General features: G+C 33.7%; 3 protein-coding genes across 6 annotated transcripts; all 3 read right to left on the bottom strand.

Annotated features, from left to right (window-relative positions):
• Positions 1-6,414: 6,414 nt before the first annotated feature.
• On the bottom strand, positions 6,415-12,454 carry LOC146931492 (glucan endo-1,3-beta-glucosidase-like). 3 transcript variants are annotated; one of them, XM_085702976.1, is made up of 3 exons: positions 12,250-12,454; positions 8,997-9,065; positions 6,415-7,482 (listed from the first exon to the last, which is right to left on the bottom strand). In XM_085702976.1, exon 3 carries the CDS (start codon positions 7,146-7,148, stop codon positions 6,510-6,512), a length of 639 nt encoding a protein of 212 aa, XP_085559102.1. In that variant the 5' UTR covers positions 7,149-7,482; positions 8,997-9,065; positions 12,250-12,454; the 3' UTR covers positions 6,415-6,509. The 3 variants fall into 2 exon arrangements, with proteins under 3 accessions (XP_085559102.1, XP_085559104.1, XP_085559103.1); XM_085702977.1 differs by lacking the exon at positions 8,997-9,065.
• Positions 12,455-15,134: 2,680 nt separating this feature from the next.
• LOC146931491 (uncharacterized) lies at positions 15,135-15,761 on the bottom strand. The gene is made up of 2 exons (XM_085707663.1): positions 15,619-15,761; positions 15,135-15,474 (listed from the first exon to the last, which is right to left on the bottom strand). The coding sequence occupies exons 1-2, from the start codon at positions 15,759-15,761 to the stop codon at positions 15,135-15,137; spliced, it is 483 nt and encodes a 160-aa protein (XP_085563789.1).
• A 4,164-nt stretch (positions 15,762-19,925) lies between these two features.
• On the bottom strand, positions 19,926-25,277 carry LOC146931490 (glucan endo-1,3-beta-glucosidase-like). Of its 2 annotated transcripts, XM_085702974.1 has the most exons (3): positions 25,086-25,271; positions 21,771-21,839; positions 19,926-21,005 (listed from the first exon to the last, which is right to left on the bottom strand). In XM_085702974.1, exons 1-3 carry the CDS (start codon positions 25,141-25,143, stop codon positions 20,044-20,046), a joined length of 1,089 nt encoding a protein of 362 aa, XP_085559100.1. In that variant the 5' UTR covers positions 25,144-25,271; the 3' UTR covers positions 19,926-20,043. The 2 variants fall into 2 exon arrangements, with proteins under 2 accessions (XP_085559100.1, XP_085559101.1); XM_085702975.1 differs by lacking the exon at positions 21,771-21,839 and having other exon boundaries at positions 25,086-25,277.
• Positions 25,278-25,486: the final 209 nt, after the last annotated feature.

Genomic DNA, 25,486 nt, shown 5'->3' with positions numbered 1-25,486 from the left:
AGAAAAGAAACCAGAATCGATGAAGGATGATGAGTGGAACCTTCTCGATAGACAAGCACTTGGTGTTGTGCGATTGTCGTTATCTCGAAATGTTGCTTTTAACATAGCAAAAGAGAAAACCACCGCTGGTCTTATGAAGGCTCTTTCTAGCATGTACGAAAAGCCTTCAGCATCAAATAAAGTTCATTTGATGAGGCGGTTGTTTACACTTCGGATGACAGAAGGCGCATCAGTGGCGCAACATATCAATGAACTTAATATTGTCACAACCCAATTAAGTTCAGTTGGTATCGAATTTGACGATGAGGTACGAGCATTGATACTTTTGTCTTCCCTACCAGATAGTTGGAGTGCTACTGTCACAGCTGTGAGTAGCTCCTCGGGAAGCAAAAAGATGAAATTTGATGATGTTCGTGATCTGGTACTCAGTGAAGAGATCCGACGGAGAGAGTTGGGTGAATCTTCATCCTCTTCAGTATTGCATACAGAGTCAAGAGGAAGAAATTCAACCAGAGGAAATGGACGTGGTAAATCAAAGGCCAGACAATCCAAATCCAGAAATCATCGTAGTTCTCAGAACTCGAAATCTATCGAGTGTTGGAATTGTGGAAAGACGGGACACTTCAAAAATTAGTGTAGGCTCCCAGCAAAGAATCAAGAGGCGAAAGATGAGGCAAATGTTGCTTCCACCTCAGGAGGAGGTGACGCGTTGATATGTTCTTTGGAGAGCAAGGAAGAGTCTTGGGTGTTAGACTCTGGAGCGTCTTTTCATGCTACTTCCCAGAAAGAATTCTTCAAGAATTATGTCCCCGGTAACCTTGGTAAAGTTTACCTTGGAAATGAACAATCTTGTAAGGTTGTGGGCAAAGGTGAAGTTAAGATTAAGTTAAATGGGTCTGTATGGGAATTGAAAAATGTCAGACATATTCCCGACCTCACGAAAAACTTAATCTCCGTAGGCCAGTTGGCTGACGAAGGCTACACAACAGTCTTCCACGGTGATGATTGGAAGATTTCAAAAGGTGCAATGACTATAGCTCGCGGTAAAAAGAGTGGTACTCTTTACAAGACAGCTGGAGCATGCCATTTGATTGCAGTTGCAACAAATGAAAATCCTAATCTATGGCACAAGAGATTAGGCCATATGAGTGAAAAGGGGATGAAGGTTATGCACTCAAAAGGAAAACTACCAAGTCTTCAGTCAATAGAAATTGACATATGTGAAGACTGTATACTTGGAAAGCAGAAGAGAGTCAGCTTTCAGACAAGTGGAAGAACCCCAAAGAAGGAGAAACTTGAGCTTGTTCACTCCGATGTTTGGGGTCCAACAACAGTCCCATCCATTGGTGGGAAGCATTACTTCGTGACTTTTATCGATGATCACTCTAGGAAGGTATGGGTATACTTTCTGAAGCATAAGTCTGAAGTATTTGAAGCTTTCAAGAGATGGAAAGCCATGGTGGAAAATGAGACAAGTTTGAAGATCAAAAAGCTCAGAACCGACAATGGTGGTGAATATGAAGACACCAAATTCAATAAGTTTTGCTACGAGCACGGGATCAGAATGGAAAGAACTGTGCCAGGTACTCCCCAACACAATGGTGTAGCTGAGCGTATGAATAGAACATTGACTGAGAGAGCCTGAAGCTTGCGTGTGCAGTCAGGCTTACCAAAGAACTTCTGGGCAGAAGCAGTCAACACATCAGCTTACTTAATCAACCGAGGTCCATCGGTGCCATTGGAGCATAAAATACCAGAAGAGGTATGGAGTGGAAAAGAGGTAAAACTCTCACATCTTAGAGTTTTTGGCTGTGTAGCATATGTGCACATTAGTGATCAAGGTAGAAATAAACTTGATCCCAAATCCAAGAAGTGCACTTTCATCAGTTATGGTGAAGATGAGTTTGGCTACCGCCTCTGGGATGATGAAAACAAAAAGATGATTCGCAGTAGAGATGTGATCTTCAATGAAAGAGTGATGTACAAAGACAGGCATAACACAACCACCAACGACTCAGGATTGAGCGAGCCTGTTTATGTAGAGATGGATGATGTTCCAGGAAGTTCCACAAATGAGATTCCCCAATCAGAGGAATTGGCAGAATCAAGCATCAGACAACCGTCTGACACACCAGTGCATCCTACTCCAGTTCCTGAATTAAGAAGGTCTTCTAGACTTCGTGTTCCAAACAGTAGATACATAAACTACATGTTGTTAACTGATGGAGGAGGGCCTGAAGATTATGATGAAGCATGTCAGACCACGGATGCTAGTAAGTGGGAGCTTGCCATGAAAGACGAAATGAAGTCTTTGATCTCAAATCAGACATGGGAGCTAGCTAAGTTATCCATAGGAAAGAAGGCACTTCACAACAAATGGGTGTATCGAGTAAAGGAGGACCATGATGGCTCTAAGAGATACAAAGCCCGACTAGTGGTCAAAGGATTCCAGCAGAAGGAAGGAATTGACTACACCGAGATTTTTGCTCCAGTGGTGAAGCTCAATACTATCAGGTCTGTCTTAAGTATTGTTGCCAGCGAAAATCTCTATCTTGAGCAGTTAGATGTGAAAACTGCATTTCTTCATGGAGACTTAAATGAGGAGATATACATGCACCAACCAGAAGGATTCTCAGAAAAAGGGAAAGAGAATATGGTGTGCAGGTTAAAGAAGAGCTTGTATGGCCTGAAACAAGCTCCAAGGCAGTGGTATATGAAGTTTGAAAGCTTCATGCACAAGGAAGGTTTCCAGAAGTGCAATGCCGACCATTGTTGCTTCTTCAAGAGATATAAGTCAAGTTATATCATTTTGCTACTTTATGTTGATGATATGTTAGTAGCAGGCTCAGACATTGATGAGATCAAAAACTTGAAGATGCAATTGTCAAAAGAATTTGACATGAAGGATTTAGGTCCGGCAAAGAAAATTCTTGGTATGCAAATCACGAGAGATAAGCAAAAAGGAGTTTTGCAGTTATCTCAAGCAGAGTACATCAACCGTGTTTTGCAAAGATTCAACATGGGCGATGCTAAACCGGTTAGCACACCGTTGGCAAGTCATTTTCGCCTATCCAAAGAACAATCACCTCAGACGGAGGAAGAAAAAGAACTCATGGCCAGGATTCCATATGCTTCAGCAATTGGAAGTTTGATGTACGCAATGGTCTGTACGAGGCCAGACATTGGCCATGCAGTGGGAGTTATTAGCAGGTTTATGTCAAATCCAGGTAAAGCTCATTGGGAAGCGGTTAAATGGATTTTGAGGTATCTAAGAGGCACCACAGAGAAATGTTTGTACTTCAGCAAAGGAGAGATAAAAGTAGAAGGCTACGTAGATGCAGACTTTGCTGGTGAAGTTGATCACCGAAGAAGTACAACTGGTTATATATTTACTGTTGGTACTGGAGCAGTTAGTTGGATGTCGCGAATACAAAAGATTGTCGCTTTATCCACTACAGAGGCTGAGTATGTAGCAGTAACAGAAGCTAGCAAAGAATTGATATGGCTTCAAGGATTGTTAACAGAGTTAGGATTCATGCAGGAGAAATGTGCTTTGTACAGTGATAGTCAGAGTGCGATACATCTGGCAAGGAATTCAGCATTTCATTCGAGAACAAAGCACATAGGTCTTCGTTATCACTTCATCAGATCTCTTCTTGAGGATGAGGTTCTAACATTGATCAAAATTCAAGGAAGTAAGAATCCCGCAGATATGTTAACAAAGGTGGTGACTATCGACAAACTGAAGTTGTGCTCAACTTCAGTTGGCCTGTTAGAATAAGAGACCAGAGAAGGCTGCTGCATGATCGAGGTGTGAAGACCGATTGAAATCAGTCTTCAAGTGGGAGATTGTTGGCAAATGGAGGGACCCACCATTGCATGTGTGAATAAAAGAATGAATAAAATACACCGAAAGTTAAATGACCGAAAGTTTTTGGCATTTGACAGCAATACATGTTTGAAAAGCATGGCAATTGTTGGTGAACATTGTTGGGTACCTACTACATGGTGCAATTGTTGGTGAATAATTGGTAGTAGGTAATTGGTAGTAGGTGAGGCAATGACTTTGCACCCCTATAAATAGCTTGCTTGCAAACCATTGTAATTACAACACAGAACAACAACAACAACACAAAATATATTACATCAGTAGAGAGTTTAGAAAAACTCAGTGTGAGAATTTTAGGAGAAAATTCCTGGGTGTAATTGGGTTGTGGGTAGTGAGAGTTTGTGAGTGTTTGTAAACACATATATTTCCTTTATTAAAAAGATCTGCAGCAGCAGTCCGGAGAGTAGGCATTATTGGCCGAACTTCGTTAACAATCTTGTGTGTTGTTATTCCGCATTTATTCCACTTCTACTAAATCTGACCATGGGGAAATTGTGCGTAGTTTCCTAACAAAATGTTCATACTTAAAAAATGCAGTTGATTTGTTGACCAAGTTAGTTCCCCAGTAATCAGTTCAAGCACTACTTGAACTTATTACATGTTTCTCGATGTTAAGCAAGAGTTGTACCGCTAGTTGTTATGATGTGAACATTATGCAGTAAATCTTCATCAAGGTTTGATATTCTCCAAGGTGGAGATTGATGAGTATGACTCGTAGGCAGTGTCAAGGGGGCAAACGGCAAGGGAGAGGAGCGAGCATAACAACTTTTTCCCTCACCTTTTCGTTTGGACAAATTGTGTGTTTGACCCAACTATTTGTTATAGGGTGACGACTAGGGGTGCGAAGAGGTGATAGGCCCTATGGCACATTTGGCCGAACTGCATAAACAAACAATTATGTTCATTGTCTTGAAATTTAATGTTTCCTTACTCTTTTGTTAATAATTTTAAAAGATGTAAAATCTATGGTGGCCAATCAAGTATATTTTTGTCAACATCAAAATCAATTTTGATGTTTTCCACGATGACATCAAACACAAAGTAAATAGAGCAAGTGAGGAGAGAATGACACAATATATTTATACCGGTTCATTATCGACCAATCCAGTCTACCCATAACAAAGTGACTTTTCCTTCCCTTGAGATGAACTTAATTCACTAACTAATCATTATTTGCTATGTTTGTGAGTATTGATATGCTGCCTCTCTAGGATGAGTTTTCTTCAATAACCCCTCCAAGCCTTATGAGTATTCTTCAACAGTCTCTCAAAACCTTATGAGTATTCTTTTTGAAGCCTCTCTAGACTAACATTACTAGAAATCGTTTCTATTTATCTCAACAAATCTTGGCCACTGCCTTGTTGAGAACCTGATTGTTTAATTGTCTCTCCAAACTCTCCTTTTGACAAAGATTGGTTGTCAATACTAGATAGAGTACATGAATGACACAACTTTCTTCGAGAGGATATTACAATACAATCCTATATCATTTTTAAGTGTTCAACGACAACTTGATCGATTTACAACATGATATAATGACACACTCTTTGAGTGGATTCACAATTAAGCTCGACATACATGTTCGAGGATTTTTTCTTCTTCAGACTTTGAATATATGAATTTTCCTTTTTCTTTCTTCCTTTCTTTCATGGATGTTCCGTACGTAGAACTATCTCATGATACCATACATCAGATGATATTTGATTGGACTTGATTTTCTTTTAGCTCTATAACATGATCATTGGTCCTGCGACCTTTAGTCAACCAACTTGGGTCCTTCAACCACCTCTTCAATTTGAATAACTTTACTTTTATACCGATGAAAAAACTATCCATTGTGAAGGATATCCAGCCTATGCAAACTTGAATTGAGTTTCGCTACCATAAGAATGAAATAGTCTAGTTGGTTAGGACATTCAACTCAAATCCCATAAGAATGTAACTTGAGTTTCGCTACCAATGCTAAGACCTTGTTGGCGAACAATATGCAAATACCTCACCTCTGTCGGCGTCATCTAAGTTTTGAGTCTTTCTCATACCCTAGGGAGCTTGAAATACAACTAATCTAGAAAAAAGTTATAAATAAAGAGACCATTTTTGTCATTATTAAATAAAAAGTAAGAGACAATTTTTGTCTTTGATGCATACAATTAAAAGATCGTTATTACTGATTGCATAGTACAATATTATTGTTACCAAGTACTCTTACTATCTGTTCTTTGTTATCACAGACAATTCAATTTTTAGTTTTATTGAATAGCTGAGGTATTTGGTCTATATTGTAGAACAAATACATCAATTATTTAATGAACTTAAAAAATAAATTGTCTCCTTAAATAAGAATGGAGGTGGTATTATATTTGTAATCTTTTGTTTCATATTGCCAAACAAATTGTTTGTATTCTTTACTTTTTAATGTAGCTTTTCTAGTAATTTGCTCTTAATTAAAATTAAAAAGCAGGCCCGCAAGCAAACGTCTCTAGAAGAAAACTTGCTGCTCGCGGGAGACGGGCATAGTAGAGACATTGAAAGAACAACATGTGAATACATGGCACAATTATACATAGTTAACTAAATTTAGATACATATATTTTAAAATAATCAATTTTTCAATTGAAACCTATTTCATATTTAAGATGACAGTAATGTTCCTTGTTGTATCCAACTCGATACCCGACTGTGCCACATGGTATTTAGGTGATTTGTCAGGATTAAAGAGACCATAGTGTTGTTCAGTTGTTGCACCATTCTTCTGATTTTCATCAAACATGGCAAACAAGTAAGTTTCAATAGCATCGGGCCTCTTAGGAGTGCCATTCTTGATGTGATTAATCAAATTAGAATAATATGTGGCAGCATTGTCAAATGAGGCACTATCTCCTCCTTTAGACGGCCATCCACTCTCGGACACAACTATCTTCACATTGGAACCTCCAACTTTCTCGAGAGCAGCGTATACCGAATCTAACATGGCGTCAAAGAGGTTGTTGTACCCAACTGCATTGTTTCCTTGTTGTCTAAAAAGAGCATAATCAAGAGAAATGCCTTGTTTATTGCTGGTATAAGAGAAGTACGGATACACATTGGCAAGAAGTGGTGCTCCATTCTTCACTAGGAAGTTAATTATTGGTCGTATATATGAATTTGCTTGGTCAGTGAAAGCTCCATCATTGGGTGGATATGAATTACCAATCAAAGTCATGTCAATTGCTGTTGAGACCTTGATTTGGCCTTGTAAATTTACTGATAAATATTTCATTTTAAATGTTTTTCAAGGCAGGGAAAATGGACTGTGCCTCATTGTTTACTAGGGCGAATTTTATTTCCAACAGTGATGTACTTGATATTTACATCTTGAGCATAAGGTGTCACATATTTGTTGACCCAATTTGTGGCTTCACTGGCATTTGTAAGAGAAGAAAGGGTTTCCATGGCCACATCAAGGATCAACTCAATGTTGGAACCTCTAAGGGCTTCTAGGACTTCTTCATCTGGGTAGTATATACGCATTTTGCCAATGCCTTTTGATTTATATAAATCTACAACTTCTTGCTTTGATGGTAGATTATTGCCATTCATTCCATAACAAACGCCTGTGGATTGTGTAATAATGAACTAATTGTAAATCATTCCAGTTTCTATTAACAAAAAATATAATTTTTTTAGTTTGCTAGGGGAGAAAATTTTTGTTAGCAAATTAAACGCAAACCTCATTCTGGAAATTTTACCCTATACCCCAACATATATACCTTCACCCCTACAAACCATCAATAATTCCAATTTTACCCTCTTTTATTTTCCGGAAAAATTAAAATTGAGATACCTACCAAATGGATAACATAAAAATTCAGTGAGCATGTCCCCTCAATTCCTCATTCCCGTAGATCTCATTCTTGGTCATTTTTTTAATTCAATCTTCTGTATTTTTTTCAACCCAGGAAAACGTTCATGGCAAAATTGGATAATTTTGGATATATAAAGAAAAAGGGGTTAGGTTTTCAATTAAAAGTTGAACCTTTTAGTTTTCAATTAAAAATGGGTTAGGTTCATACGACCCCTCAACTCAACGTTTTCATCTTCTTTTTTAACACCCCAATTGGCTTTCTGTTCTTCATTTTCTCTTACATATTGTTATTCCCAATCACATCGGTTGATAGAAAACCGATTTTTTTAGTCATGAATTCAGAAATTGTTGGTTATTTGAAGATTGGTTGTTGGAGATGAAGAGAATGGAACAGAGAAGAATAAAAAGGTTTCTCATACGAGCTCTAGAAATGCATTTTGTCACAATTTCTGGAAATCATTTCATAAGTATTCCGGTTTACAAATATTCTGTGGGGGTGAAGTCAGACAATAAAAAGGCTAAAATTGGAACTTGTTATTGTTTGTTGGGGTGAAGGCACATATGTAGGGGTATAGGGTAAAATTTCCCCTCATTCTTCATACTCTTTCGGTGTCCTAACCCATTATACAATTAGGCTACACATTTAGAAACTTAAGTCCTCAAAAAAAAGTTTTTTTTTTTGTCAACTAGTCTAATGGCTAAAAGTTCACTTCTTAAGGTGAATAAATGGGGTATTAGAGATTCGAACCCTCCACTCCTGCATACATAATGCAAATGCCCATACCAATTGAGATAAGCTCATAGGGACTCAATCGTGCGGTTCGGTTTAGTGTTTTTATTTGAACAACCGAACCAAACCAAACTGCAACATAGAAACTCAATCTCAATCTGACCCGGTACTCAACAATAGCATGATATGGTGCTAACTTATGCATGACATGTTTCTTAATTTGATGTAATGCAACATGCTAAGGCTAAAATTTGCAATTTGTACATGATATGTACTCTTATTTTGATGTAATGCAATATTTTAATGGTACCTGATGTAAGACAAATGGTAACGATTGAAAATTTAAAAAATGAATTAAGGATGTTTCAGTCACTTTGGGGTACAACTAGAAAAAAATCGAGAAATAATCGTTTCAACCTTAATTTATTTAATTTACACATCACATTCTCGTGGGATAAGGTGTTGAATGTATGGTAATACCCAACATATTAGAATTAGAAATGATAATATTAAAGAAAGAGTAGAAGTTGTACCTATCGTAGAAAAGGTGATGAAATCTTGACTTATGTGGTTTGAGCATGTAAAATGGAGATTTGTAGATTCTATAGAAAGAAAAGTAGATCAGATAAATGATAGTTAAATCAATAATTAAGACAAAAGAAGATCTAGACAAACTATAATAAAATTATTAAAAAAAACCTAAATATTAACAAGTTGAGTATCCCATCGCACTTAGTGGAATAAAACTTGATTGTTGTTGTTAATCCTTGTGGATGAAGCCTTTCACACTTATGAGGTAGGTATGTCTAAAAAAAATATAGAACATACATACATGTATATGGGATTAATTATATCTATAGTCCTTATGAAATTTGTTAAATTTTAAGTTTAGTCCCTACATAAATTTTGTCCAATTTTAGTCTATTTTATTTTTAAAAGGACCAAGTATAAAGACTAAAACATACATTTGTTGTAAAATGATTTTAAAATAGAGTTTAAAATTGGACGAAATTTATATACAGGGTGAACTCCTTTTTCTTTTTTGTTGTTATAAATTTAAGGGGAGGGGGTGATGCTCCGGTTTAAAGTAGGAAATGTTTTAAGATTTAAAGATTACTTACAAAGATCTTTTACACTGTGTTTGGTTGGTGAGAAATAGAGAGGAGAGAAGTATTGAAGAGAGAAACAGCAGAGAAATGTGACTCTTCTCCTGTTTGGGAGACCAAAGAAATAGGGGAGAGAGGCTTATTTGACGTGGGTCCCACGCTTTTTATCTTCTCCTCAAAACTGAGAAGAAAGTCGAGAGAAGCTATACTTTTCAATTTATTTCCTTTTCTACCCTTACTTTCTTCATATGAATGACATTATTCTCAAGCTCTTTTGTTCAACGGCACTGCAGGGAATTGTTTTCCACTGATACACCATGAAAAGGAAGAAAACCAACCACACATTCTTATCATTTCTATAAATTATTTTGGTGTTTGAGACTTGAGAGGTGGCTCTCATAAATAGATCTACAAAATTGCATTCCCATGTATCAATCAACGAGTGAGTTGAAGAAGGAGAGGTGGGTTTGATTTGAATTTTTAATTAAATAAAATAGTATATACTTGAGGTAGAGAAAGGAATGACTAATTAGGGATTGAATTGGTGTAGATGGCTCAACCGTGGCGGTGGGAGTGCAATCAGCACAGTGATGAATTTGTTGCTGTTTTTTTTTTATAAATATTTTTGAAATCTAAAGAAAATCAAGGGTATTTTAGTATTTTTATAAACAATGAACACTTCTTTCTCCTCAACTTCTCTCATCTCTCTTTCATACCAAACAATACATCAAATCCATTCTATTTCTCATCTATTTCTCTCTTCTCATACTCTCTCTCACCTATTTCTCTCTTCTCACTTTCTTCTCGCAACCAAACACACCCTTAAGAAGAGATAACTTACAATCCCTCCGGACATAATTTCATAGGTAAAGACTAATCTCTTTTATTTATTTAATTAATTTTGCACTTTACTGACAGGAATAACTTAAATATAAAAAACATGAAGAAAAAAAAATGTATATATATATATATATATATATATATATATATATATATGAGTCAGGATCCGTTGACACCAGGTGTCAACGGATTCGTTGACACCAAATCTCAACCGTCTATTTTATTTAATCAAAGCCTCACATGTTTCTATATGGTGGGGTGGCACTTTGGTGACATTAATGTCACGGTGACATTAAATCTGAACCACACATTGTCATTGTCATTGCATCTGGGCCACACAACACATCTAATGTCACCCAACATGTGGCCCAGATTTAATGTCACCGTGACATTAATGTCACACAAGTATTTCCCCTATATGGTGTGTATCCTTTTCCCCAATTACATACAATTATTTTATTAAATCGTTGAAAACTGTACTTGAAAACACTGGTGACACTCTTCTCTTTAGACAAATTGTAACCATGTACCACACCAATTTGTATGATTTCTTGTCTGCGTCTCTATTCCTACTTAGTTAATTCGACGTATGGATTGCAACCGGAGAGAAAGGTAATGAAAACGATTGCAATTAGAGAAGGGAGTCAGCCTAAAGAAATTGCAAATTGCGAATCTTCATGAAATATAAATCTCAACATATATGGATTATAAACCCTAATTTTAATTTGGGGCTTTTTGGTTTAATTTTCAATTTGTATATGAACTTTGGTATTAGAATCGCTATCATGAATCCAGGAACCAGCCTTTGGCAAATAATTGGAAGCTTATGATATTTTCATTCAACCGCAGAGACAAATAATTGGAAGCATAAGCATGATAAAATAATAATCACATATGTGGATTGCTGCAAATTCTGTACAGGAAAAAAATAATCACATATGTGGATTGCTGCAAATTCTATACGTACAGGAAAAAATAAGAGGTGCGATAATCGTATGCACAAGAGGAAGAATGAGCTAGTTTAGAAATTATTAGGAGCCTTTGATCAAATAAAATAGACGGTTGAGATTTGGTGTCAACGAATTCGTTGACACCTGGTGTCAACAGATCCTGACTCTATATATATATATATATATATATATATATATATATATATATATATATATATATTTTTTTTTTTTTTTTTTTTGTGTTTTCTGGGTTCAAACACCGAACCTTACATACATTATATATTGTCCTTATCAACTGAGTTAAACTCACATAGACAAATAAACGTATATTTTATTTTGCAATTTGTTTATATTTATTTATTTATTTATTTATTTCAATCTAACCTTGGTTCTATCCGAACCAACCAAGATCTCCATAAGCCCAATAAAAAAAAAAACACTAAAATCATTGTGAGAATTGCTTTTCTCCCGCATGTTTTTGCTCATTCTCGTCCAACGTGAGTTAACTCAGGTTCAAAAATACATCTATATGAGTTAACTCACGTTAAAAATGCATATGTGTGAGTTAAAACGCATATGCGTGAGTTAACTCACGCTCGGCTATTTTGACGGGAACGAGAAAAACAGATGGGAGAAGAACAATAATCAATCATCGTGGGTTTCAAAAACCATTTATATTATCTTTGGTTTTGGGATTTGTGATGATTTTGGGTTTTTCGTGGTATTTTTATCCTTATTAAAACTCTCTCTCTCTCTTGACATTGATGCAATAGACTATAGTAGCCTTTTAATCTAACATATTACTGAATAATGAATAACAAAAGAAGTAATTCAAATTAATAAAATGCAGTACAAAAAGCATACAATAATATTGGGAGAGAAATATTGACCTGTAAATTGTAGTCCAATGGATAGCAGTATACCAACAAGCAGAAAAATGACAGACATGATCGGTGAAAGAGTTTCTCTTAAAGAATGTATTGCTTGATGAATTATACTAAAATATAAACCAAGTATGCAACTCTGAATCTCTGATACCTTTTTATTCCATTTTCTAGTCCATAGTTATAATATGCATATGCATAATTAAAAGAGCCAATACTACTGATTTGTATTGACTGCAGGGTGGTCTTCTAATAAGGAAGACTTTTAGCCCCGTCAACCACTCAAAGGAAATTAAGGCTATGCCGTGTTTTCGAATTCCAACCACTTGTTTTGGGTAAACATACAAGACAAATTAGCCAACTGCATATACTAGTCAAAGCTTAATCACTGGTTGGTGGTTCACTATTAGATAGAATAAACTTGCACCATCCAACAGTTCTTTTTTTAAAAGAAAAGATTAAAGAGTTAAAATTAAATTTTTTATTAAATTTTATGGTAGATCAGCTATAATATTGATCGACCTTAAATATTTAAGGTTCAAAACTGACGGAAATGACTAAAATAATGAATGATTGAATACTTATTTATAGTTATTCAACCATTTTAAAACAAAAAAAAATTAAGTTAAGAGATTGGATGATCAATTAAGCATATATTTTTCTTAAAAAATTAAGCATATAATTTATTACGTGGAGTAAAAAACAAAATGTAGAGAGTTTGTGTATTCATAACGACCCTTTTCTATAAACATCAAAAATTTTCACTATTATATAAAAGGTAGTGTTAACTTATGACCTTAGGACACATGTTAAGAAACCTAAAAGAAGAAATATTCTCTAAAATTTTGTGCATTTAATTGATTAAAAAGTTAAAGATTAAATGCAATACACACATTTCGATAAATTATTTCTATATTTGAATCATTAATTTGTGCCTTAAGGGCACAAGTTAACATTTCTTCCCTTGTATAAATCAATAAAAAAAATATCTTGCTATTAAGTAAATGAAACACTCATCATTATGTATAACTTATAAGCATGACTATTTCTTCCTTGAAGAATAAGGGCGGCAAAACGTGTCAATCCTCCAGTCACGCCTTGTCAATAACTCGTTTAAAAAGGAACGGATGTGACAGGCCAACTAGATGTTTAGGATAAAATTTTCACCCACCATATTTTAAGAAGGATTGACAAATTGGCGGGTTGACTCATCAATATTTTTTTAAAAAAAGTTATTAATTAATGATAATTATTTGTCTAAATTAATGGCTATGCTTTGTGAGAGAAAAAAAGGCAACAACATGAAAAAGTTGTTTTCAAATTAACAAATAATAAAATCTGAATCGATCAAAGGATGAGTCGAATGTAAGGTAAAAATGGTTAACCAAATGATTGAATTCAAGTGTTTATTAAGCTTCATTTATGACGAATCGTTTGGGAGAACTCAAGTTTTATTCTTAATGGTCAGACTATAATTACTGTAGAAATTAGAGGGTTAAAAAAAAAAAGTAAAGGTGAAAATGGTTGAATGAAGATCTCTATGAAGAGAGAAGATGACTGTAGGAATCAAAGGGTTAAAAAAAGGAAAGGTGAAAATGGTTGAATGAAGATCTTTGTGAAGAGAGAAATACAAGAGAGATGTTAGACCATCCACAATGCAGCACCCCATTTGGGTGCTTATATGGGTCCCGACTGTACACATCATTCGTTTTATAATTAATACGTAATAAGCACCCAATCTCTCCAACCCAGCACCTCAAAATAATTATTAATTGGGTCCCAGCAATAACTCTATATCATTACATTTTAACAATAATTTTTATACTCATTCATAATTATATAATTTTAAAATATTGAAATAATTTAATTATAAATTATTAAAAAAACAAACAAATTCAAAGAAGGAAAAAATAAAGTAATTAAGTACATATTTTTTTTTAAGGAGTAATTGACTACAAGAAATGTCAACTAAAATTTCCAACGGCTATCCTACAAGCAAATTCAAATTCAACTATTTTAATTTTTAGGGAATCAAATTCAACTATTATATAATTATTTTTTAATATCAAAATAATACAATAATTAAATATATAAAAAAAATAGAATTAATTGTACATGTGGGGTCCATGAGTAATATGAGAGAGAGGGTGCCTATACAAGCACCCACCTTCATAAGCACCATATTCATTGGTGTCACAAAGGGGGTGCTTATTTACAATGGTGCTTAATAGGGGAAGGACTCCCCATTGTAGATGGTCTTACACTTCTTCAGTTTGGTATCCAAAGAAATAGGAGAGAGATCACAATTAAGTGGGGCCTACCATTTTTTGTGGTCTCCTCTAATGTGCGAAGAAATGTGGCAGAGTTTGCTATCATATTTATATTTGGCTTATTTGATCCATTGGTCCCCTAATTAATTTCCATTTTTCATTTTGATCCCATAATTAATAAAACGTACGTTTTGGTCCCTCACTTTTTCCTCCGTTTGCCAAATAAATCCTGACTGTTAAGTTTAACCCCAAATGCCTATGGTGGACCAACATTATATATAGTCCACCATAGACCCTATTTATTTCTTTAATTTAAACCATTCGATTTATTTTTTAAAAAGAGGAGCGTTGGATCATGAAGGTCCATTATAAGTTACACTATATCATCAATAGCTACTATTTTCCCCATTTCTTCATCTTCTTCCTTCATCAACATATCATCTTCATCATCAATCTTCATAAAAAATCCAAAAAAAAAAAACCAGAAAACACAAAATCAAATTAACCCAAACCCCCATCAAACCCTAAATTCAATAATTTCTTCTAATCAACCAAACCCTAAATTCAATAATTTCTTCTAATTAACCAAACCCCATTAAACCACAAACCCACAATCACAAATCAAAACCATACAATAAAAGAAAATTGATTTTCCACCACCGCCAAATGAAGCATCAACCTTTGAGAATTATTTTTTTTAATTAGCACTGCTGACATAATCTTCAAGAATGCAAAATACGCACAGTTGAGACCAAGACCCAGAAGACGAGGAATCTGCTTGATAACAGCTTCAGAAGCTAAAAAGGCATGGTACTTCTTTGCCAATTTCTTCACCAGTTTCTTATTTTTGTTTAGCTTCTTCAAAGCTTCAACATCCATTGATTCCAGTCTAATTTTCTGAGGCAATTTGACAGAACCACTGAAACGCTTATCCTTTTGTGGGTCGTAGTTCTTTTGAGAACTGTGTTAACTGAGATTAAATAAAAAATGCTCACAAAATCAAAACTGTATTTGGAGAATTTGATGTAAGCCATGTTACCTTGATTTACAGGAATGAGACATGTTCCAATTTTGTTTGTCTGATGTTTTGGTTAGTTTTTGTCACCGTGCGGTTGTCGTTGTTGTTGTTGCGGTAACTGTCACCGTGGTTGCAGTAACCGTCGCCGTCGTTGAGTTCATCTTCGACGTTGTTGTTGCGTTCGCCATTTCCCACTTAGCGCGTTCCAGATCTTCCTCATCCTGCTTCATCGCTTTCTTCTTTCCCTCACCTTACACCATCAATTCCGGCGAAATCCACAACCACCAACAGATTCCGGCAAAATGGGGTTACCTTAGTTTATCTCTTTTTATCTGGATATTTGATACAAAGACTAGGTAAAGGTACAATGTTATGGTGATTGTGATATAATTGATTCTGGTTTTTTCTTTTCTTCATTTTCTGGATTTTATTTGATGAATGTTGAAGAAGATGAAGATGAAGAAGAAGTTGTAGGGAAGAAGATGAAGAAATGGGGAAAAAAATTAAGTGTTGTTGACTCACATAAGATAGAGTAGACATGCTTAATCTAACGATCCTCTTTTAATAAAAACGATCTAACGGTTTAAATTTAAAAAGTTAAGGACTGTCACTAACAGAACTTTTATTGTTTTGACAGAAAGGATTTATTTGGCAAACGGAGAAAAAATTGAGGGACCAAAACGTACGTTTTATTAATTGTGGGACCAAAATGAAAAATGGAAATTAGTTAGGGGACCAATGGATCAAATAAGCCTTTATATTTCCATCTATGTCCCTCGTTCTTTTGGAAAACCAACAATAATTAAATGTACGGTAAATTAATTTAATAATACACTTAACATAAATAAATATTAAATTTGATTTTCTACAATATGTTTTAAGTTTGATTTTTATATATGGACTTTTTGTCAATTCATAAAATCATCATACTTTTCTTTCTTATTTCTCTTATCTTTCTCTTATACCAAATAATACATCAAATCTACTCTATTTCTCTTTTTTTTTTCTCTTCTCCACTCTCTCCCACCTATTTCTCTCTTCACAACTTCTCTTCCAAACCAAATACACCATTAGGACAAAATCTTTTCCTATAAAAGCATGGAAATGATAAAGATTAAGGAGAGAGAAAAAGCTTGGAATGGGATGATTCGCCAAATAACCTTGCGAAACACAATCGTATAGATTGTAACGGTGAATTTAATTATTCTAAATATCTCAAATGAAGTTGTGGGAAGATTGAGGTTTGTTGTTGGAGAAGTGTGAACCTATGGGATCGGTAGTACCTCAATTTTATTGATCAATTCGACTTTTAACAAAAAAAGGAAAAAGAAACTATGAGTATTTAGCATGCATATTTTTACACTTTGGATTTGATTTTTTTTGTTTTTTTTGTTTTTTTTAGGAAAGATTTGATTTTTGATTTTTTTGTTGTTGTAATATTTGATTAAAAGGATAAAAATATAAAGGTCCATAAGGTCTTTACAGGTATTTTAACTAATTGCAAAATTACAAAAAACTTTCCTTTTAGGTCCGTAAGGTCTTTCAGCTCTATAACATGTTCATTTTAGGTCTTGATCCTTTTGATCAAATACATTTTAGGTCTTGATCCATTTGATCAAATTCAAAGATATTCTAACTTTTCACGCAGGGCAACGGTTGATAAAGGGGGTTGAACCCTTTGGCCAGAACACACGTGCCTGATGATTGATGTAGTATCAAAAGTAAGTATTTTTGTTATCGTCTCCACAGGGACTGATGCGATATTCAAGCCATTCAACAATCAATATTGTTCTAAGTGTATGGTTTAAAAGTTTGTTTGTTTAAAACTATTCTAACTAATTTATGTTAAAATAAATAGAGACGAGATAAGGCTATTTCGCTTGGGGTCAGAGACACTCAACCAAGCGTAACAACTGCAATCTCTCGATCAAATAACGGATTCTAGCTTTTTAAACGATATTATCACAATCACTCGACAATATCATTCGTGTCCAAATGATATTGTTATTTCTAAGGAATTGTTTAAATGTCGATTTCCCAAACATTAAAACAATCACAAAGTTGATTGGATCGTTTAATCGACGATTTCCCAACCGATTAAATGACCCAAAAGCATTAAGTTCTAGATTAAAAGTGATTATCAAATATTAACATCCATGTCTAGAGTGATAACTTAAGATAGATTGTTATTCTATTTCTTAAATCCCAAAGTATTTGTCAATATCATTTTGAATCTCAATAAAACATTAAACATAAGAATAACAACAATATTGAATAAATAAGCTAGAACCATATATTAAAAGATCAAAAGATTACATAATAGCTTGTTTGAATACCTCAAAACCCACAAGGGTAGATGTAGCTACATATGTCTATGATAGCTTGGCAAAGGATGAAGAAAAGATGAAGATTCCATGCCTAGATTCATGATGTCTCAACAAATCTTGGGTTGAATCTACTCTCAACTACCTTGCTTTGTGTTTCTCTCACTAGAAATGCCCTATTTCTCTCTCTTCTCTAAAATCGCCCCTCTCTAAAAAATCAGCTCTCTCTGTTATGAGGTTTGGGTCTATTTATATAATTTATGGGAAATTGCAGCATGGCTTAGCCACACTCACTTCGCTTAGCCACGCTTTCAGATTCAGATTTCCTGTGCTCTCTGACTTGCATTGCTTTGATTTTGCTTAGCCACGCTTCCAGATTCAGGCATTGCTTTGACATGGCTTTGACTTTGCTTAGCCACGCTTCAAGACTTATTTTTCTTCCATTTTTTGATCTCAAAGTCCATGGCAATTACATTTACCTACATAAATGGTTGGAATTAGGTATAAAAAGCATAAATTGATAATTCTTCATTATTTGTGAGCTTTTCATTGAATAACTTATAAAACGAGTAATCAAAGTGTCTAAACTATATATGATATTTAACTACTTTCTGACACTTATCAATGATTATTCTTGCAGGTTTCCATTCCTTTGATGTATTCATCCTCTGGTATTGAGATCGCATAATCATTGCCTTTTACGCATGGTTTAGGGAATTGACTGCGTGGTATATCACAAACCGTATTGAGGGCTTGTGCGAAGGTTTTTTGCGAGGTTTGTTCGGATTTGGTGGTGGTTTAGTGACAATCGATGATTGCGTGTTGTCTATGAGGCAGGGCCATGCGATTTGGAAGGGTTTCTCAGGATATATATATATATATATATATATATATATATATATATATATATATATATATATATATATATCAAAGTGTCTAAACTATATATGATATTTAACTACTTTCTGACACTTATCAATGATTATTCTTGCATGTTTCCATTCCTTTGATGTATTCATCCTCTGGTATTGAGATCTCATAATCATTGCCTTTTACGCATGGTTTAGGGAATTGACTGAGTGGTATATCACAAACCGTATTGAGGGCTTGTGCGAAGGTTTTTTGTGAGGTTTGTTCGGATTTGTGGTGGTTTAGTGACAATCGATGATTGTGTGTTGTCTATGAGGCAGGGCCATGCGATTTGGAAGGGTTTCTCAGGATATATATATATATATATATATATATATATATATATATATATATATATATATATCAAAGTGTCTAAACTATATATGATATTTAACTACTTTCTGACACTTATCAATGATTATTCTTGCATGTTTCCATTCCTTTGATGTATTCATCCTCTGGTATTGAGATCTCATAATCATTGCCTTTTACGCATGGTTTAAGGAGAGAAATATTCGTCACTATTCCCCCTAAAAAAATATTTCTCAATATTAAATAAGGAATAAGAGACAAATTTTTGTCTTTAATGCATACAATTAAAAGATTGTTATTGTTTGTCGGTATTGCATAGAACAATATTATTCTTACTTACTACCTCCGTTCTTTATTAAAAGACAATTCAATTTTTAGGTTTATCGAATAATTGAGGCATATGGTCTATATTGTAGACCATATACATCAATTATTTAATGAACTTAAAAAGTGAATTGTTTCTCATAAAAAGAGGAGGTTGTGTTATATTTGTAATCTTTTGTTTCATATTTCCAAACAATAATATTAGCTTTTCCCATAAAAAGTGATTTTGTTATTAACATGTGCAATATTGCACATGTTAAAAGAACTAAAAATAAGAACTTCTTATGGATAAACAACAATCATTTATTAAAAAGTTATATATTTAATATAAAATGCACAAGTTCTACTGCAAAAATTTTCTAAAAAAAAAATTTCTAAAATAACTTATTTGTTAACATGTGCGAATTTGTACAATATAGAAAAATCCAAATTAAAATGCACCCCGCAAGCGAACATCTCTAAAAAAAACTCGCTACTTGTTGCGCGACCGACCCATAGCATGGGTACTTTACTAGTAGAGACATAGAAAGAACAACATGTTAATACATGACACAATTATACATAGTTAACTAGATTTAGATACATATATGTTCAAGCAATCAATTTTTCAAATAAAACTTATTATATATTTATGATGACATCTTTAGGATAACATAATGTTCACTGTTGTATCTGAATCGATACTCGACTGTGTCAAGTGATATTTCGGTGATTTGTCAGGATGAAAGAGACCATAATTTTGTTCAGTTGTTGCACCATTCTTCTCATTTTCATCAAACATGGCAAACAAGTAAGTTTCAATAGCAGCACCGGGCCTCTTCGGAGTGCCATTCTTGATGTGATTGATCAAATTACGATAATATGTGGAAGCATTGTCAGTTGAGGCACTATCTCCACCTTTAGATGGCCATCCACTCTCGGACACAACTATCTTCACCTTAGAACCTCCAACTTTCTCAAGAGCAGCGTATAGTGAATCTAACATGGCGTCGAAGAGGTTGTTGTACCCAACTTCATTGTTTTCTTGCTGTTCAAAAAGAGCATAGCCTAGAGAAATGCTTTGTTTATTACCAATATAAGCGAAGTACGGATACACATTGGCAAGAAGTGGTGCTCCATTCTTCACTAGGAAGTTAATTATTGGTCGTATATATGAATTTGCTTGGTCAGTGAAAACTCCAGCATTGGGTGGATATGAACTACCTATCAAAGACATGTCTATTGCTGTTGATACCTTGATTTGACCTTGTAAATTGGCTGATGAAATTGCATTTTGAATGTTTTTCAAGGTAGGGAGAATGGACTGAGCCTCATAGTCACTAGGGAGAACTATATTTCCAACAGTTATGTACTTGATTTTTACATCTTGAGCATAGGGTGTCACATATTTTTTGACCCACTTTGTAGCTTCACCGGCATCTGTAAGAGAAGAAAGGGTTCCCTTGGCCACATCAAGGATCAACTCTATGTTGGAACCTCTAAGGGCTTCTAGGACTTCTTCATCTGGGTAATATATACGCATTTTGCCAATGCCTTTTGATTTATATAAATCTACAACTTCTTGCTTTGATGGTAGATTGTTGCCATTCATTCCATAACAAACGCCTGTGGATTTATATAATGAACTAATTGTAAATCATTCCAATTTCTTTTAACAAAAAAATATTATTTTTAGTTTGTTAGGGGAGAAAATATTTGTTAGCAAATTAAACGCCAACCTCCTTCTTCATACTCCTTCAGTGTCATAACCCATTATACCATTAGGTTACACATTCAAAAACTTAATTTCTCTAAAAAAAAGTATTTTTTGTCGAGTAGTCTAATCTAAGGCTAAAACTTAACTTCTTAAGGTGAATAAATTAGGTATTCGAACCTAGCTCACTACATACATAATGCAAATGTCCATACCAACTGAAATAAGTTCATGGGGACTCAACCGTGCGGTTCGGTTTGTAGTTTTTATTTGAACAACCGAACCAAATCAAACTGCAACATAAGAAACTCAATCTCAATCCGACCAAATACTCAACATGATATGTTTTTACTTATTTATGCATGATATGTTTTTCATTTTGATTTAATGCAACATGCTAATGCTAAAATTAGCCATGTGTACATGATATGTATAATGCAACATTTTAATGGTAACTGATGCAAGACAAATGGTAGATTGAAAATTTCAAAAATGAATTAAGTATATTTTAGTCACTTTGGGGTGCATCTAGAAAAAAAATCGAGAAATAATCGTTTCAACTTTAATTTATATAAGTTAGACATCACATTCTCGTGGGAGAAGGCGCTGAATGTATGATAACACCAAACATAATAGAATTAGAAATGATAATATTAAAGAAAGAGTAGAAGTTGTACCTATCGTAGAAAAGGTGATGGAAACTTGACTTATGTGGTTTGAGCATGTAAAATGAAGATTTATAGATTCTATAGAAAGAAAAGTAGACCAAATAAATGATAGTTAAATCAATAAGGACAAGAGAAGATCTAGACAAACTATAATAAAACTATTAAAATAACCTAAATATTAACAAGTTGAGTATTCCATCATATTTAGTGAAATAAAACTTGATTGTTGTTATTAATCCTTGTGGGCGAAGCCTTTCACACTTATGAAGTAGGTATGTCTACCAAAAAATATAGGACATGCATGTATAAGGGATTAATTTTATATGTCGTCCTTATAAAATTTGTTAAATTTCAAGTATAGTCCCTACATAAATTTTGTTTAATTTTAGTCTATTTTATTTTTAAAAGGACCAAGTATAGAGACTAAAACATTCATTTTTTGTAAAATGGTTTAAAATAGAGTTTAAAATTGGACGAAATTTATGTAAAGAGTAAACTCCTTTTTCTTTTTTGTTACTATAAATTTAAGGGGAGGGGTGATGCTCCGGTTTAAAGTAAGAAATCTTTGTCCCAATGAGTTTAACTCAGTTGGTAAGAACAATATATAATATATGCAAGGTCTAGGGTTCGAACTCCGGATAAAAAAAAAAGTATGAAATGTTTTAAGAATTAAAGAACTTACAAAGATCTTTTAAGAGGACATAACTTACAATCCCTTTGATGATATAATTTCATAGGTAAATACTAATCTCTGAGGGTTGTTTGATGGTCAGGATAGGGAGACAAGATATCTTAAATTTCATGTGTGATAAGATAAAATAAACTATTTTCTTATCATAGCTTGACTTGCCTTTGTAATTTTTATCCCGATTATAGGTTGAGTTAGAAATTATCCTAACATAATTAGGAATTCATTTCTTATTTATTACCATGATATTCTGCCGTTTTTAAAATGTTGTAATTTCTTGCTCATTTATAATTAATTACATGCTGTTTTTAAAATATTTAATTAATTACGAGAATAATCTTCTCATTTAATAATAATAAAATAATAAAATCATATTTGTTACCATGTGCGCATCAAACACATGATATGATTAATGTTTATCATGTCTATATCATATTCTGTCTCTATCCAGCTCTATATCATACCATATCTCTATCATATCATTAGGGGTGTAAGTGGATCGGACAAAACCGATGAAACTGAAAATTCAAAACGAACCAAACTGAAAAAAATATATAACCTTGTTTGGTTCGGTTCAAAACCGAACCGAATCAACCTAAACTGATTTATTTTGGTTCGGTTCTCGGTTTTTAATTTCGACATCCAAAGAACCGATGAACCGAACCGATGCTAACCTCACTCCCCTTTTGAGTAATATTATCCCTCATCGCGCGCGCACACACACACACACACACACACACACACACACACACACTTATGATTAAGCTCAAAATTAAAGTCCAACAAAAAATACTCCTTAATTCATTCACTTTCTCACATCATCATCTCATATGATCACTCACACTCTATTTTCATTTTTACTAAAAAAGAACACTAGCCGCCAGTCAACCTAACCCTTCGTTACTCACCGTCGTTGGGGTAGTCTATTTCTTGTTAGTTTTTTCATGTTAGTTGAAAAAATAGAGAACATGGAAAACAAAGCTCTATAAAATATTTGAGTATGTTGTATGCATGAAATTATATACAAATTTGTGAAAATATGGATTTTTTTAATTGTATTTTCAAACAAACCGATTAACCGAACCGATCCAAACTGAACCAAACCGACTAGTTTGGTTTGGTTTCTTCTTTGAAAAATAGTAAAAACCGTATCAAACTGAACCAATGAAGATTTCATAGGTTCGGACATTTTTTTGACCAAAAACTGATACAAACCGATCCGTTACACCCATACATATCATGACCATCAAACGGACCCTGAAGTCAAAATTACATAAGTCATATTTAACCCTATAAATAATTTATACAAAGTATGAATGAATACAATAATGACGAGCAATAAGGGTGTGTTTGTTTCAAGGTAATAAATTACATTTCTTGGAATTATATTCCCGTGAATATTTGGTAAAAATTTAGATTTCGTGGATATGTTTTAGAAATTATTTAATTAAAAAATAAAAATAGAAATAAATGTGAGTGGCAATGAGAATTTATTGCAAGTTGAGTTTTATTTCAGGTTATATTTGTTGATTCCTGGGAATAAAATGTTGGAAATGTATATGCCTATGTTTGTTACAAGTTTACTAAATTTTATCCTCGGGTATAAAATGTTCCTGGGAATAGAAAAATTTTCCCAAAGAAAATGGTGGGAATAAAGTTCCGATGGAGATGGGAATAAATTCCTATGTAGTTACCTATTATAATCCCTATTTTGTTGGTTCCTAGGAATATTATAAAGTTAACCAAACATATTTTTTTTTTAAATACCTTGGAATAAAATTCTCATCTTTATATTCCAAGCAATGTTATTCCTAGGAATAAATTTAGTAAACTTGAAACAAACACATGCGTAAATAACATTTCTGAAAATATAACATTCTTGGGAAAAAAATTAAAACTTAAAACAAACATGAGAATGTTGCATTTCCAATCTCACATTCCCGGGAAACATATTACAAACCTTGAATTATTTATTTATTTCAATCTAACCGTGGTTCTATCTGAAGCAACCCAGATCTCCATATCCAAACGCAATAAAAAAAAAACACTAAATCATTGTGGGTTTTCAAAAACCATTTCTGTTTTCTTTGGTTTTGGGATTTGGGGTTTTTGAATTTGTGATGATTTTATTTTTATCCTTAGGATGTGTTTGTATCAAGTTATATTTGTAGATTCCTGAGCATAAAACGATGGAAATATGCATGCCTATGTTTGTTACAAATTTACTAAATTTTATTCCCGAGTATAAATCGTTCATGAGAATAGAAAATTATTCCCAAAGAAAAGGGTGGGAATAAAGTTCCCATGAAGATGTGAATAATTTCTTGTGAAATTACCTATTATAATCCTTACTTTTATAGTTTCCGAAAATATTATAATATTAATCAAACATCTTTTTTCTAAATACCTTAGAATAACATTCCCATCTTTAGGAAACAAATACATTCTTAGTAAAACGCTCTCTCTGTTGACATTGATGCAATAGACACTAGTAGCCTTTTAATTTAACATATGACTGAATAATGAATAACAAAAGAAGTAGCGTAAAATAAAAAGAAAAAAATAACAAAAAAGTAATTCAAATTAATAAAATGCAATATAAAAAGTATACAATAATATGGGAGAGAAATATTGACCTGTAAATTGTAGTCCAATGGATAGCAGTATACCAACAAGCATAAAAATGATAGACATGATCGATCGAAGAGTTTTTCTTAAAGAATGTATTGCTTGAACTATACCAAAGTATAAACCAAGTATGCAGCTTTGATATCGTTATTCCACCTGCTAGTCCATATTTATATGCATAATAATATTCTATAAGGAAGACTTAGCCCCGTCAATTGCTGAAAGGAACTTAATGCTATGGTTTTTGATTCCCACCATTCTTTCTGGTGAAAAGAAAACGCATATATTGTTGAATGATGGCCTAAGGCATACAAGACTTATGTTAATCAGCCGCCAATGATTCTGTATACTTACGTGAAGGAAAGGAAACATTCTTGATATTTTTTTTTGACCAAAAGGAAACATTCTT

This window comes from Medicago sativa, chromosome 4 (assembly GCF_051527215.1).
Source record: "Medicago sativa cultivar Bolivia chromosome 4, Bolivia_mono, whole genome shotgun sequence".
Taxonomy (NCBI): domain Eukaryota; kingdom Viridiplantae; phylum Streptophyta; class Magnoliopsida; order Fabales; family Fabaceae; genus Medicago; species Medicago sativa.
The sequence above is the reverse complement of the archived record's forward strand: the minus strand, read 5'-3'. Positions and strand labels throughout refer to the sequence as shown.